General features: G+C 43.0%; 1 protein-coding gene across 8 annotated transcripts in view; it reads left to right on the top strand.

The window, feature by feature from the left end:
• GALNT11 (polypeptide N-acetylgalactosaminyltransferase 11) overlaps positions 1-17,187 on the top strand; it is a 103,340-nt gene that overhangs the window by 73,124 nt on the left and 13,029 nt on the right. For 6 of the 8 annotated variants that reach the window (XM_074946306.1, XM_074946310.1, XM_074946308.1 and 3 more), the window contains exon 11: positions 10,747-10,884. In XM_074946306.1, coding sequence (XP_074802407.1) covers positions 10,747-10,884 — 138 coding nt within the window. Of the gene's footprint in view, positions 1-10,746; positions 10,885-12,487; positions 13,380-17,187 lie in introns of those variants that run through there. The other 2 variants (XM_074946312.1, XM_074946311.1) reach the window with 2 other exon arrangements.

Raw genomic sequence — 17,187 nt, 5'->3', positions numbered from 1 at the left:
TGAACGGCTCATGAAACTTCGATTTCCCCTGAATCCTTTATGGCACATCACTCTCATTAGTGCCTATTCACCTACACTGACCAGCCCAGAGGAAAGCAAGGAGCAGTTCTACTCTGACCTGGACTCCATCATCAGATCAACCCCTGCATATGACAAACTCATCCTGCTGGGAGACTTTAACACTAGAGTTGGTAGAGACCACGATGACTGGAGAGGTATGATAGGGCGACATTGAGTGGGAAAGATGAATAGCAACGGACTCCTCCTCTTGGGAAATGTGCAGAACACAGTCTGCTCATTACTAACGCCATCTCTAGGCAAAATGATAAATATAAAATGACATGGTTGCACTCATGGTCCAAACAATGGCACCTGATTGACTGTTATCACCCACCAACGAGACGTCCGATGTCAGAATTACCAGAGCCAGGCGTGGTGCAGAATGCTGGACAGACCACAGATTGGTAAGAGCAATGCTGAACCTGCATATAGTCCCTTCACAGCGCAAGCACCCCAAACTCATAGAACAGCCTTCAGCGTAGTAAAGCTCAAACACGCCAACTATCGGGTGCAATTTCAGGAGTCACTTGATAACATGCTTTTTTCATGGTCCCCCAATCAATGGCAACCCAAAAGGAAAAATGGAACCAGTTCAAGCGTGATTATTGACACAGCTCAATCAGTGCTGGGGCCAAAGAAAAGGGTACACCAGGATTGGTTCGATGAGAACAACGAGGACATTTTCAAACTCCTAAGTGACAAGCATAAAGTATTTGTTCAATGGCAGAATGAGCTCACTTCCACCTCAAAGAATGGTAGGTTTAAGTACCTACAGAGGAAGGCCCAATCTGAACTGAGGAGAATGTAGGATGAGTGGTGGGAGAGGAAAGCTGCAGAAGTTCAGCATTATGCAGATATAAACACCGCAAAGATATTCTTTGACTCTCTCAAAGCAGTCTGCGGACTGTCTAAATCTGGCACAGCCCCCTTGAAGTTGGCAAATGGCACAACCCTCATCAAAGACAAGGAGGGAATCGTACAGAGATGGGCTGAACACTTAGAATCATAGAATATCAGGGTTGGAAGGGACCTCAGGAGGTCATCTAGTCCAACCCCCTGCTCAAAGCAGGACCAATCCTGGACCAAACAAATACTCAATAGACCATTCACAGTCAATTGTCATGTCCTTGATCATTTACCCGAGAAACCCATCAAAGAGGATCTTGATGTCCCTCCATCAGTTGAAGAAGTTATGAAAGCCATAAAACAACTGAACTCTGGCAAAGCCTCCGGAAAGGATGGTATTCCAGCAGAACTGTATAAAGTAGCAGGCCCCAAGGCCATCGAGGTGCACCATGACATCTTGAATAGCATTTGGGAGGAAGAAGAAATGCCATAAGACTTCAAAGATGCTATTATTGTATTACTGTTTAAAAAAAAAAAAAAAAAACACAGGCAGGAAAGCTGACTGCAGAAACTAGAGGCATTGCTCTCCTCTGTACAGGAGGGAAAATACTAGCTTGTTCCAACGAGCACCTTATTCCAGTGCCTCAGTGCCAGCCGTCTTCATCCAAGGCACACAACTGAAAAATATGGAGCAGTTCAAGTATTTGGGCAGCACCATCTCAAGTGACTGTTCCCTTGATAAGGAAACTTCTTTCAGAATTAGTAAAGCCAGGCAGGCCCTGCTCTGTGAGAGAGATGTACGGGAGTGTGTGTCACCCGTCCCTGTGTGAACCCTAAAGTCTTCAAGATAAGACGGTAAATAAAATCCAACTATGCAGTATTTCTTTTTAACAGGGGCTCAGTCAACTTGGTGTGAATTTGAATGTTTGTATGCCATAGTTCTGATTGATTGCCGTTGAACTCACTTGAATAAGAGTAATTTTACCAGATGTCCCGTATTCAGCATAGGGAAATATGGTCACCTTAACTAAAGGTGCTAGCAACCACATGGAACCTCAGCCCTTTTCTACAATCTCTTCCTGAGCAGGCCCTGATTTACCAGATGCAAACATCATCAAGGGAGACACTAAGAACTTCCCTGAAGAAAGAAAGTAAGTCCTACGGCATTCAGCAAATCAAGACAAGCCATTAAAAACAAATTCAAGGGGGTGGGAGGAATTCTGCCTAACCACAGCCAAGGACTAGATTACCTTTGACAATATGAGCAATTAATTAAACTTTAATTGCAGTTCAACTATTTTCTTTGATTTCATTCTACACAGTCAGCTGATTTGCCTGAGTTTATTATAGGTACATAGAATACCCTCAGCATGGTGCAGAATGGAGCATGTGAGTGATTATTTATCACAACATATAGCTTGGGCTACTGGTGTGCTGAGTCAACTCCTTGTACTCGCCTGTCTGCCTGTGTTTAGCTGTTGCCTTTTATCCTACGCTAAGATTGAGAGTCCTCTGGGGCAAGGACTGCCTTTTTGTGTTTGTACAGTACCTAGCGGAATGGGTTCATGATCCATGAGGGGGTTTCCTAGGTGGTGGGGAAATGTAAATAATATCTCTAGAGAGCAGCAATTATAGATATTGTAAACAGCATGCCCTTCTCCAACAATCACTGGGATGGAGCTCCACTCTTAGAAACTGAAATGTTCCAGTGCTATCCCTCTAAAGCAAAGGGACGGTGCAATCACAGAAGTGAAGAGAAGACCAGGTAAAGGTGCCCTGAAAGTTAGAACGGAGGGGTAGACCTAGCATGGACACCCTGCTTGAGCATGAATCCAAACAACAGTTGTTAAAGAATGTGAACAGAAAATTCCCAACTCTCTGCCTTGTCAATCTCCTACCAGAAACTAGCTGCCTTAGAAGATTTGGTTCCTGTGCAGTGGTCCTCAGTGTGACCTTTTAATTAGTAGCCCTGCGAGGCTGTAACAATGAGCTACAATCACAGCCAGTTTAATGATGTTCAGAGTTATTAGTTATGTGCAAAACCTTAATAAAATAAGAGCAATGTTAGGAGATTTTCAGTTGCATCATTTGAACCCCAGTTGGTTGCCAAGCTGCAGATCATTATTGCTCTTCTAGTCTGAAAATGAAGAATATACTGTGTTTCTAATTTTTTTCCAGACTATTAATTGAAATGAATTTCAGCTGATTTGCATAGGATCGTTCTAGAAAAGTAATGCCTTGTACATTAGCTAATGAAGGTGGATGAATCATTTTTAGCTTACTTTTTATCTCCCAGTACCCTGTCTTCTTCTTCTTCTTTTTTTTTTTTGCTTAAACCACTGCTGATTCTACTCCCAACTTTTATCCCTTTTCTCTGTTGTTTGACTACTTTTCATCTTTGTCGCCCTGTTTAATAATACATTCCCTGTTACTATATGTCCATTCTCTTCTCATCTTTAACCTTTCATTCTTGTGACAGGGTCTATGCTAGAAATGTTAGCGAGAGCAGGTCCTATAAGGTTAGGACATTTTTTTTTTAATGTGATACCTGCAGCTCCCACTGGGAGCCTCTGCCATATTAAAATAGTCCATGATAATCAGTGAATTGCATATCTCTTAATTATGCTATCCAAGTGAGACAATATCCTGAGTCACATGACATTCAGGGAGGCTGTTTTAGAGTTTTGCCAGAAAAATAAAGGCAGAATTCATTTAATTTGGCTGGCTTTAGTGCACTGAATTTGATGTTTTACACTGGAAGAGTGTGAAACTCATGCAGATTCACAGGAGACTTACATAGAAGGCAGTGTGTGATTGTGGTGCTATGAGCTGTGTAAAATCAAACCAATTTGAGAAGAAATAACCCACCTAAGAGTTTAGAACACACATGGGCCTGTTTGTTTGATATGATTACTCATTCTCACTGGTGTCAATTAGGCATAATGGAGTTAATGTAAGTGACAGAGGAGAATTAATAAAGTGACTCCTTATATATACCCAGTGTTAACTGAGACCAGAAACAGGACCATGAACTTTGCCACCTGTATGTTTTGCTATTCAAACTCTGAAAGGTTCAACCACTAGTAGAAACTAAGGCTGTCAAGCGATTAATTGCGATTTATCGCACAATTAAAAAATTAATCTCGATTAATCTCACGATTAATCACACTGTAAAATAATAGAATACCATTTAAATATTTTTGGATGTTTTCTACATTTTCAAATATATTGATTCAAAACAATATAAAGTGTACAATGCTCACTTTATATTTTTGACTACAAATATTTGCACTGTAAAAAACAAAGTGTTTTTCAATTCACCTAATACTGTAGTGCAATCTCTTTATTATGAAAGTTGAACTTACTAATGTAGAATTATGTACAAAAAAAACTGCATTAAAAAACAAAGCAATGTAAAACTTTAGAGCCTAAAAGTCCACTCAGTTCTACTTCTTGTTCAGCCAATCACTCAGACAAACAAGTTTGTTTACATGTGCAGGAGGTAATGCTGTCCCCTTCTTGTGTACAATGTCACCTGAAAGTGAGAACAGGCAATTCGCATGGCACTGTTGTAGCCAGCATTTCAAGATATTTACGTGCCAGATGTGGTAAGATTCATATGTCCCTTCATGCTTCAACCACCAATTTGAGAGGACATACATCCATGCTGATGACAGGTTCTACTTGATAACGATCCAAAGCAGTGCGGATTGACACGAGTTCATTTTCATCATCTGAGTCAGATGCCACCAGCAGAAGGTTGATTTTCTTTTTTGGTGGTTTGGGTTCTGTAGTTTCTGCATCAGAGTGTTGCTCTTTTAAGACTTCTGAAAGCATGCTCCACACTTCATCCCTCTCAGATTTTGGAAGGCACTTCACATTCTTAAACCTTGGTTTGAGTACTATAGCTATCTTTAGAAATCTCACATTGGTACCTTCTTTGTGTTTTGTCAAATCTGCAGTGATAGTGTTTGTAAATCAAACAACATGTGCTGGGTCGTCATCCGAGACTGCTATAACATGAAATCTATGGCAGAATGCAGGTAAAACAGAGCAGGAGACATACAGTTCTCTCACAAGGTGTTCAGTCACTAATTTAATTAACGCATTATATTTTTAACAAGCATCATCAGCATGGAAGCATGTCCTCTGGATTGGTGGCTGAAGCATGAAGGGGCGTACGAATGTTTAGTATATCTGGCATGTAAATATCTTGCAATGCCGGCTGCAACAGTGCCATGTGAACACCTGTTCTCACTTTCAGGTGGCATAGTAAACAAGAAGAGGGCAGCATTATCTCCTGTAAACGTAAACAAACTTGTTCAGCCAGGTCCTAAGAGAAACAAGAGGTAGGACTGAGTGGACTTTTGGGCTCTAAAGTTTTACATTGTTTTGTGTTTGAGTTCAGTTATGTAACAAAAAAAAATCTACATTTGTAAGTAGCACTTGTATGAGGTGAATTGAAAAACACTTCTTGTTTACAAAATTTGCACTGTAAAAATGATCAAGAATAATACAAAGTGAGCGTGCTCACTTTGTATTCTGTGTTGTAATTGAAATCAATAACGTTTAAAGTGTAGAAAAACATCCAAAAATATTTAATAAATTTCAGTTGGTATTCTGTTGTTTAACAGTACAGTTAAAACCGATTAATTGCAATTAATCAACAGCCCTAGTAGAAACATTTGCCTTTCTATTATTTTCTCTTCCCTGATCTTGGTTTATTTTTCTTCCCTTCTTTAAAAATTGTATCTGAGGGGTAGCTCTAAGTTTTTATCATGGGTGACCTTCTGTCAGCTAGATGGGTGGCTGGATTGTTTTTGTGGGGATAGCACCGTTAAAGCTAGCATCTTCCTCAGAGCTTTTTGCAGAACAGCTGGTCTCCTTCAAGCTTGGGTTCCCTGTTTGCTTGTCCAATACATCGTATCCAATCTAAAACATCTCTCAGCATGAAGCATATCAGGGGCAGAGATCAAAACCCAAGGAGAATCTTGTGCCTAACTGCTGGACTGAGATCCAGCAGATCTGGTTTCATTTCCTGTCTTTCCACAGACTCCCTGTAAGGCATTGGGCAAGCCTTGAGGAGGCAATCCAGGAAGAGACTTCCGTGTTGCAATGCTGAGTATCCTCGTGCCTAATTTTTAGGTGCCTAGTAAAATCAGAGGAACAATGCTGCTTCATAAAGCCTGAGTTAGGCACCTAGAAGGGGGGAGAGGGAAAGAGAGGTGCCTGAGATTGCAACCCCCAAAGCCCAGTTGCTAGGAGGGGAGCTACCTAAACTCAGGTGGGATGCAGACAGGGGGAGAGGGGCTGAGGGGGGAGCGAGGTCTGGGGCCAAGCCCCAGCTGGGTCATGGTGGTGGCTGTAGCCAGGCCCAGAGCTGAGGCTGGGTGATGCTCCTGCCCTGCCTCCTATGGGGGCTGACCCCAGCACCCCCCCACCCCCCCATTAAATGTTCCTCTGAGGGGGGCAGTTTGGGGATTTCTGTCGTAGTGCACAGGTTGGAGAGAGGGAGGCAGCAGTGTGTATGCTCAGCGTCACCAAGGGAACCTGCAAAAATGTAGGTGCAGAGTAAATGTAGGCACCTAAAGAAACAGGACGTAGCTGCGTAAATACCGTAACCTTTCTGTGCTCCAGCTCTCCATTACTGACAGGTCGCTTAAAGGGCCTTCCCTTTCTTTGTGTGTGCATAGGTGCACAGTGCCTAGCACACTGGGTAAAGGAACGTAGTTACCTCCAGTTGCTGCTGTAATACCACTAATTCAAAAAAAATTCTAAATGGAGTATTGATGGGAAATCTTGGTCCCATGCTGGTGGAGGGAACATGATGACATATGTCACACTCTATAGAGAGGCTTATGACTGTAAGCATCTACCTCAGGGCAGACTGTCAGAAACAACACAGACACTGCAAACTGGTGGTGTGTTCTATAATTAGATTTCACCAAGCTAGTAACAAATGTGAACTCCTGGATCACTATACCAGTCCCTTGTGGTACCCAGACAAACTCAACGTAGTGACAAATAGTCATTTACACCAAAATCACACCACCTTCAGGTTGCTTCCAGTCCCCAAGACACCAGTGACTTGCCCCAGATCAATTGGTACCCTAGCTCTTACACCAAAGAGTATGTCTGTAGCCAATCCTGTATCAAACTTGTTAAAGGTTTATTAATCAGGAAAAAGTAATAAGAGTTACTTGCAGGTTAAAGCAAGCAAACATATACACACAAGTGAGTTAGTTACCATCTAAATCTTAACAATGACAGAGCTGTAGTTATCTGTCAGAGCGTTTTTCAGGGCAGCCCCTTGGGATCTCTGGCTTTAGTTTGGAGTGTCTGGTCTTGTCAGAGTTCAAATGGCCAAAAACGATGGAAAATTTTACTGTGGCTTTGTTTTCTTTCTTTCATTCAGCTTCCAAGTCTACAGGATGAGTTTTCTTGTACAAAGCATGTCCCAGATGCAATAGGGCCATTAACCAATACTTTATATTGCTTGATGGCCCAGATGATTTTTATAGGCCTTCTGGATTGGGGTTGGGGGAATGATTCCCATGCCTGAATTCACAGCAAACGTTTTCAAAGTTATAAAGCAAACCTTTCATATTTTCTTGTAGCATGACATAAAGCCAGTGCAAGTGAGAGTAATGCATGCAGCAACTCACATGCATGTCATAGAGTCTAAATACTTTCTTAGGCGACTAATGCTATTTTGTGCACAACTAACAGATGGGTCTGGTCTCCAGCTCTGAGTTTGTTAGGGCTTAGCTTACGCTTGCAGCTGGGGCGAGTGCTAGCATCTGGCCTGCCAGCATCACACCCATCACTTAGAAATTTTGAATCCCGCTTGGCTATTTTCTAAAGCTTTGCACCAGATCAAACAGGAATTAATTCAGCAAAGTCCTGTACGCAATGTTATACAGCAGCTCAGACTAGATGGGCACAGTGGATCCTTCTGGCTTTGAAGCCTATAGGGCTGTCACACATACATACTAAGTCAGCCTTCCCAGGAATGGGGTATTCTGAATAATGGTTCAATCACTGGGCAGAACTAACAGCCAAACAAATGAAAAGTTCAGTAGTCGTGCTTCATAATCACGAGCCACCAATTCCCAGCGAGGAAGCAGGAAAGCCCCATCTCACATGAATGGGCTCTGTTACCACTGAGTTTAGAGCTGTAATATAAAAGATGAAGTAGCTGTGGCCAGTGCTGGCCAGCTTGTGCAGTGGAATGAAATGCACAACCATTCTGAAACACAGGGGCATGAAGCTGCATGCTTTATTAAAAGACATGCAAGCCAGAGGAGCATGAGAATCCTATTGAAGTATCACCACGCTGCGTGGGCCAGGGGTGAAGAGCTACTCCTCATACTGTGGCTGCAAAAGAGTGAGCGGGGGGCGGAGAAATCCCTACATGCTGTACCTGGTGAAACAGGAAAAGTAGCTGAAGCTCTGTAACAACTGATTGTATGTAGCAGTTAGTGACGCTAAAACTCATGGGACAAAGAGTGGTCCTGTGGTTAATGCCATGGCCTGGGATTAAGGAGCGAGGGGTTCAATTCCCTGTGCTGCTGCAGAGTGTGTGTGGCCTCATGTACATCATTTAATGTCTCTCTGCCACATGTCCCCAGCTGCAAAATGGATGTGATAATACACCCTTTCTCCCACCCTCTCGGTTAACATTGAGGGCCGGGATTGACCCTTATACAGCACCTAGCACCACAGTGCCCCAGCTCTAGGGTACAGGCTCAAGTAATAATTGCAATATCCTGTAGGAGTTGAAACAATGAGTCGAATGCTTGTGACCGCGCCCAGGATACAATCGAGCCTGTGGAATTGCTGTGCCCCTTTAACTCTCTCACTCAGAATACCTCTCCCGGTGGTCCGCTAGTGAAAAACAGCCCCTCCAGGCTGTTAGCACACCCAGCATGACCTGTATACAGGGAGACACCTGCAAATCCCCCACCAGCTGCTGCCTTGCACCCCCCAAAACGTGTCTTTTAGTGATCAAGCCTGCCTTGGACAGTGCAAGCTCATAAGTCCATCATTTTGTGAAAGAAAATGAATATGAAGCTGCCCTGAGCAGAGATTTCCCCAAACACATCAGTCAACACTCACTGGTTTAGATAAAAACATATTTAAACTGTAGAAAGATAGATTTTAAGTGATAAAAGGTCAGAATTGGTTACAAAAAGAAATAAGATGATAAAAATCACAATCTAATTCCTAAACTTTACCAAGCTAAGTAAAATTTGAAGCAAGCAACTTTCTCACCCCTCTGGATGTTGCAGGCAGGTCACAATTCTTAGTACACAGACTCAATTCCCTTCCCAGCCTGGGACCGATCTCCCCCATTCAAAGTCTTTCAAGCAAACTTGTTTCAGTAGTGATGCGATGATGAAGAAGCCATTGTCTCGTATTTTATACCCTCCTCTTCTCCTTGAGGAACACCCCTCCCCCCACCTGTAAGGGCATAGACAAAGCAGTCTCCTATGTATGTGAGATTCAAAGCCTCTCTCGGGTGAATTGTACATTTCTTGCTCCCACGTGCTGTGTATGTGCCATTTGGGATGCCATGCAAGGCCTTTGTTATTTCTGAGGATCCAGGCTGGGGGCATTTCCCAGACTCACAACATGTAGCAAAAATCTCAGAACTCCATATACAAAGTTGATATACACATTTTAGCAGGACAGTAATACTTAGCAGATTATGACTTTCCAAACGATCACTCACAAGGTATACTTTGTATAAAACATATCAATCATATAACAGTGGTGAATATGTGGGTATGGGGGGGGTTACATGGGCTACGGCGTGTTACAGTGGTTATCCCCTATGTCTCAAGCAGGACAAGCAAAAGCATTTGCTCTCGCTGGAAGGGAAAGCTTAGCAGGGCCCCAAATTGCACCTGAAGATGTCATCCCTAAATCTGTTTGCATGCAGGAGTCTCAGCCCCTCTGGGCCACAGAAACCCAGAAAGAATAACATCTCTTTGCCAGCAGAGACAATTTCCTGCCTGTGCTGAAAGCACCTCAGGAGACGTACCAGAACCCGAAGATGAGTGACCTAGTGTGGCTCTCCAGGGTCACTCTGGGGACTAGTGAACCCACTCAGATTTTATGCTGCTTTATTTGATTCCCCATCTCGGGACTTCCATGGCACTGCTCCTGGTCAGAGTTAAGGTTACGCTTTAAGTGCTTGGCTGGACCAGGGCTCTAGTCAGTCTCGGCAAATTAAATGGTCCTCAAGTACTGAGGCAGTATTAATGGGGGACCTGCCGCTGCTTTCCCAGCCTTCCACACTGTATTCTAGACTCATGTAGTTTCAGAATCCCCCAGCTAGCCCTTTACGCCTGATGTATCTTCCTCCGCTGAGAAAATTTAGGTTTTTGCTTCCTGGATCCATGACCTGATGGGTCAAGAGCCTACAGTGGCTATAATCTTACCACATTGTCTTGAAGTTAAATGCATGGAGATCTCAGAGGGCAAAGGGCAGATTCTCAGAGCCCAGCTGCCTCTCTGATTTGTCCTCAGTGGACAAATCTACACAGAGCCTTAGATCATGTGACTTCCCCAGGGGACGCTTCTAGGAAGGGGTTAGACAGAGAAAGGTGTGACCTGAGGAAAAGACAGGGAGTTGGAGTTAGGAGAGGAGATCAAGAAGCAGGGGGACACAAAGAGAGGACGGGAGGAAAAATGAAAATACAAGGTAGGGTCAGGAAGTGTCTCTGAAAATTCCAGTCTCCCCTGGTTTATGGATAATCAGAGGATTTAAACAATTCAAGGACACTGAATTCCTCACTGATCCTATGCAAACACTTTTTCTGTTTCCTTTTCCAGATATGGATTTATAATGAAGACCATGAGTTGATTTTAAATAATCTCCTCTGCTTGGACGTGTCAGAAACTCGCTCATCAGATCCACCTCGTCTCATGAAATGCCACGGATCTGGAGGGTCACAGCAGTGGACGTTTGGGGTGAGTGGTTTGCGTGGGGAGTACTCATACCCATCCCTGTGTTTAAGGTGCAGGGCTACCCTAAAAAGTGACTGTGAAAATGGCATTATAGGAGGCCAGGAATGTGGTTTCTGTATCAAATGTGCTCAGTTGTGCAGGAGGTCAGACTAGATGATCATAATGGTCCCTTCTGGCCTAAATATCTATGAATCTATAATAGGGTAAATTGCATGGCTGCAAGTCACAATTTAACTTGTGTGCAGCGTATCCTAGAGGCTGTCGCTCAAATGTAGATAAGGCTTCACAATCTGGACTCTGAATCAAGCTGAGTTCTTTTCCTTTCCATACATCATCAGCTGTAATAAATGTTTGTCAGGCCAGATTACATTCATTCCCATCAGTGAGGCTGCTCAGGTGTAACTGTAATTTAGTCATCAATTCTGCGGTGCCCAGGGAGGACTAGAACCCAGGTCACACTGTCTCAGCTGTGTTGGCTCTGCAGGACTAACAGGAGTAAGAAACAGTGAAAACATTTGTGTCAATGGCATAGGCAGGTCTGACCCTGGACATGCACAGGGAGAAGATCCAAGGAGTAAGAAGGTGCTATTTTTACAGTCACTTCACGGAATAGAAGCACACATTCAACCAGGCAAACTAAAATTGTCACCTGCACTTGTTTCTCATGTTGCTTTTAAATGGCCGACTTCACAAAGCTGCTGCTGAGTTGATTTTCACATCTGTGTGAAGGCTGCTCCTCCTCAGTGTTAACCCAAAGCCTTCCCCACTGACTAGCCTGGATGCAGTGGCAGCAGTAAATTGTCACTTTAATGTAACCATTAAAACAATGGGAGTAGAGCACCAGCAGAACTCCCCATCACCCATGGGAGCAGGTAAACTCCCGTGCTGATGGATTGATAGCGGGGTGCATGGGGCCTTTTCTGAGAAGGAAAAAGGGCCTCCAGGTGACCAACTCCAGCCAGAGCTGCCCCCAGGTCTCCCCAGACAAGGTCAGCGTGGGCCTTGGAAGGTGAAGTAAAAAGGGGTTGGCACAGTCTATTTCACACAACAGTGGGCAGCTAACTAGCTTGGAGACTCTCTCCCTTGTGATGGGATCTACTAGCTGTGCGTAGCTCATCCCCTCTCACTCCTGAACATTAGTGCCAATGCTGGTGTGTCTGGTGCATGCACACAAAACCCCCACTGAGAGTTGTGCCTGGGTATGTGAGTGCCAGATTTGGATATTCTTTAATGCTGTGTCACTGTGTAAGGTTATGTGTCCACTGAGTGGTGAGACCCCGTTCCATGCGTTGTCCAACATTTTTACAAACCATAGTATAGATATAACCTGACTAGGTCCCTGTAACTGGGCTAAAATCTTCTCTCCAGGGTTTACACCTAGTTATTGGGATATACTCTACAACTTTCAACTCACTGGGTCGGGGACAGGTGTATTGCCTTGGTTATAGGTGTAGCGTAGACTGGGTCGAAGTGAAGACCATCTGAAACGTGCATTGCTTTAGTGCATTTAGTGAATGGCCCACTGACTTTGGCACCACTCATTTTCAGTTTAAGGATGAAGCAAAGCCAATTTTTTTTTGTATTTCCTCTTTTATTTTATCTCCAGAAGAACAATCGACTCTACCAGGTCTCAGTGGGGCAGTGCATGAAGGTTGTTGATCCACTTAGCCACAAAGGATATGTAACCATGGCTATTTGTGATGGCTCCCTTCCTCAGCAATGGCATCTGGAAAGCTGAATCTGAGAGAAGGCAGCACAGAGAGGCAATTAGCAGAGATCTGACTCCTCCTTGGCCATTGGTTTCTAAGTCATTCTGGAGGGCATGGAAGGAGCCCTTAGCTGCTGTCCCTGACATGGACTATTTTAAGGATTCTGTTATTTAAATATTCTGCCGTGACCACCTGTGTGTTTGGAAGGAGATCATGGGATCATTCAAATGCAGCAGTAGTGACAGCAGCCTAACTGCACAATATTGACACCTGTAGAAGTGCAATTTATCAGCATTTCCTTGGATTATCCTGGATTAATGAATCGTTATTGTTTAAATAAGAGGAAATAATTAGAACAGTATAATTTGAATTTTATGGTAATATTTTAACTCAGTGGACCTTTTTAAATGACAAAAGACAGAAAGGAAGGAAGTTCTCTTTCCTGACTGTTTCATGGGCAGCATCATGCTAATTTACATTTTTAGTCTATTTTAATGGCTGAATTATTTTAGCTCATCTGGAAAATATTTTAATTTCCTCTTCTCTTTCTGAAAATTGCCATTTGTAATATTTAATTTTAGTTTGGTTAATTTACAATTTTAACCCATTTCACATAGTCAAATTTTCAGCAGCCATTTGTCATACAGTATTTAAAACAAAGTTACTATTACAAATTTTATTTTGATGACTCATGATGGTATCTGCATTTAAAATAAAGTATTAATGTTTTTTTATTAATCATTATGGTTGTTTGGTCTGTTGCCTTTAGATTCAGAAGTACAGCATGCAAGAGATCAGTGCAAGCCAATGTGGGTCTGAATTTGGATACATTTGTTTGAAGTGTGTTTAAATAGACCTTTTTTTGTAAAGATGCTTATGAAGACATTTTAGTGTCCTACAGTTTGGTCTTTAGCTGCAGTGATTGGTGTGGAATTCTGGGAGTTATGCACCTCACATTTTAGATGAAGAAGATGGGAAAAAAAGTTGCATTCTTCTAAGAATAGCATCCCTATGGCATATCAGGAGATGGGTGCCCCGTGCGCTCTTGAGATTTTGGTCAGTAGTGCCTGTGGGTCCTCAGACATGCCCTGTGAAGCCTAGGCAGGGGTCATGTTTGGTAGCAGACTAGCACTTCACCTGCACATGAGAGAAAGGTGCCTGCGTAAACGCTTGGCGGTAGCTTGGTATTCCCTGAAATCATTTGGGAAAGTTTCTCCCTCTTTCCCAACTCTTGGTCCATCAGAAGTAACCAAAATACATATGCATCCGATGAAGTGAGCTGTAGCTCACGAAAGCTTATGCTCAAATAAATTGGTTAGTCTCTAAGGTGCCACAAGTCCTTCTTTTCTTTTTGCGAATACAGACTAACACGGCTATTACTCTGAAACCTGTCAAAATACATATGGAAAAAATCAGGTTCTTTCCAGTCTCCTCTCCTCCTGCTAGTCTCATTCACTCACTGCCATAATTCTTGGGCCTTTTAAAGCTGTTGACATTAACCTCTTAGTTTGGATGACCTACAGGGACTCATTGAGAAGGGTAGGGGTTTTCTTCCTCTGCAGTTCCTCCTTCTGCCCACTTCTCCTCTCCATGTTCCCACCACCTCTTCTCGCACCAGTTGGGAGTTGGCACTGTTGCTGAAACTATGCCAGCTGGCCAGTAGCCTTTTCCATCCTTCCACAAGCTCTCGACCCTTTGCTCAAGCACTTCTGTACAGATTTCATATCACGCCATCCAAGTGCCTCTTCCCTCCCACCACAACAGTCTCTTCCCACCCTTTCATGTGTGGAAGAAAATGCAGAAACGAAGGGGTTAAATTAAACTAATGTTAGCACTACAAGAACCTATTGATACTAGGACATATATGAAGCAGAGTTAATTGGCACTTGCAGCGCTGAGGAGGAAGAAATGCCACACAAAGCCAATGGGGTGAAAGTCAATGCTTGGGAGATGCACAGCACCAGCAGCTCCCACTGAAGTTACAGGCATTGCAAGTGCTCAGCATCTCTCAGGAACTGGCCCTAATTTTGTAATTCACAAAATCCCAGAGAGGTGAGGAGCAGCATGTGACTACTAGGGCTTTCAATTAATTGCAGTGAACTCAAGTGATTAACTCAAAAAAAATTAATTGCGATTAATTGCAGTTTTAATTGCACTTTTAAATAATGAAATACCAGTTAAAATTTATTGTACATATTTTTGGATGTTTTTCTACATTTTCAAATATATTGATTTCAATTACAACACAGAATACAAAGTCTAAAGTGCTCACTTTATCTTATTTTTTATTACAAATATTCGCACTATAAAAAAGAAACAAAAGAGATAGTATTTTTCAATTCACCTCATACAAGTACTGTAGTGCAATCTCTTTATCGTGAAAGTGCAATTTACAAATGCAGAATTTTTTTTTTTTTTTTTAACATAACTGCACTCAAAAACTTTAGATCCTACAAGTCCACTCAGTCCTACTTCTTGTTCAGCCAATCGCTCAGACAAACAAGTTTGTTTACATTTGCAGGAGATAATGCTGCCCACTTCTTAGTTACCTAAAAGTGAGAACAGGCATTTGCATGGCACTGTTGTAGCCAGCATTGCAAGGTATTTACATGCCAAATATGCTGTACGTTCATGTGTCCCTTCATACTTCGATGTGTAAATTGCACTTTTATCTTTTTTTACGGTGCAAATATTTGCAATAAAAAATAATGATATAAAGTGAGCACTGTGAACTTTGTATTCTGCGTTGTAATTGAAATCAATATATTTTGAAAATGTAGAAAAACATCTAAAAATATTTATAATAAATGTAAATAGGTATTCTTATAATTGTTTAACAGTGCAATTAAAACAGTGATTAATTGTGACTGATTTTTTTAATCGTTTGACACCCCCACACCCTAGGTGTTCTTTTTCTGGCTGAGCTCATCGGATTTTCCAATTAAACCTGGAGGGTCTCAAACATACCTGATGGCTGCATGCAGGAAGCTCGGCTGGAAAATCAGTGCCCTATACTGCAACGGTTAAAAGGAAAAGTCAGTCTTTTCCTCTTTGCCTCCCCAGGGGTTCATCCTCTTTAAACGTGGTTGTTGCCTGTTCTGAGCTCAGTCAGCGCTACAGCAGTTAGTGCCTGTTACAATGTCGGTTTTAGCCATGTAGAGAGGATTCCATTTTTCTCCTTCCGAGACACTCTCATTTCCCCTCTTCTTTGTCTAGAGTCTCCAACTGAAATCGGCCTAGATGTGCAAACACGCAATGAGAGAGTCCCTATCCCAAAGAGCTTACAATCTAAACAGACCAGACAGATGAAGAGGTGGGGAAAGGAAGCATTAACCCCATTTTACAGATGAGGAACTGAGGCAGAGAGAGGTTAGTGTGCAAGGACATGCAGGGAATCTGTGGCAAAGCTGGGAATTAAATCCAGCTCTCCTAACTCCAAGTCCATTTTGTGATTCCACACGACCATCTTTTCTGTCTATCTTCCCAGCTAACTTCCCTCAATTGCATCATCCTTCAGCTGCTTCCCCTTCCTCTAACTTGAGCTGCACAACACAATGCTAGTCTCCCCAGTTAAGCTGATTGTGGCACAACTGGCTTCTTGTGTGCTAACTGCCATACAATGGAGGATGGATAGCAGGCAGAGAACCACAGCTCTCATCGCTTTCCCAAATGGAGACTCTTCTCCGCATCTGCTCTGCTAAAGCAGAAGACTCTAGGAGAGAATCCGGGCTTTAGAGTTACATCACCATTATTGAGGGACTTTTAAACAATGCTAAGGCTTGATCCCATAGGCACTGAAAATACCTGTTTATCCATACCTCAGAGGTGCTTAAAGATAAGGGTTATTCAGCTGTCAGGTTTGCTGGCTGTCCCTAGTTATGCCTAGCTTCCAGGTGTGCCACAAAACATTTTCCAACTAATGTCAGCCTTGCTCAGCCGGTAACTCCCTTGCCTCAGGATCAGAAGATTGTGGGTCCCTCTTGCATGTTTTGCTCTGCTCCCTCTCATTCCTTTGGAGTATGTCATGCCATTCTCGTGTAGGCCTAGTTCTCTTTCCCTGTTGCTTTTCCCTTCAAGTTTTACATCATGTCTTCCTCTTCCATTTGGATGGCAAGCATCTCAGTGGAGGGACATCATCTTCCTTCCTGTCCTTGTGCTTGGCATGGGGACTGTTGCTCACACAGGGAGAAAAAGGAACAGGGGATCCTCAGTCTTCTCTTCAGCCTGCTCACTCTCTCTCTTTGACCTCATGCTGCCTTGAAGGGTTAAGAAAGGTGGCCCGGTGGGGGCAGCTTCTTCCCTTCCTTGAAATATGCTTCTCCCCCCTTTCTCCTCCAGCTCCATCCTGCACTTCCTTTATTTCATTGCCTCCCAAGTTCCAGCCTCCTTGTGTGGCCTTCACAGACCCAACTCTTTCTTCAAAGCATGGCCGCTGTTGCATAAGGAATGAGAAATTTCTTACCTGATAATTTTCTGTTAACAACTTTTCTCATCATTCATCACTATTGGCCCCCATCTGTGGAATCTGGAAGCAATCCAGTGTTGGTGCTGTAGAGTCCAGGGCTAAGTCCCACCCTTCAGCTCAGGCAACCAGGAG

This window comes from Natator depressus, chromosome 2 (genome assembly GCF_965152275.1).
Source record: "Natator depressus isolate rNatDep1 chromosome 2, rNatDep2.hap1, whole genome shotgun sequence".
Taxonomy (NCBI): domain Eukaryota; kingdom Metazoa; phylum Chordata; order Testudines; family Cheloniidae; genus Natator; species Natator depressus.
The sequence above is the reverse complement of the archived record's forward strand: the minus strand, read 5'-3'. Positions and strand labels throughout refer to the sequence as shown.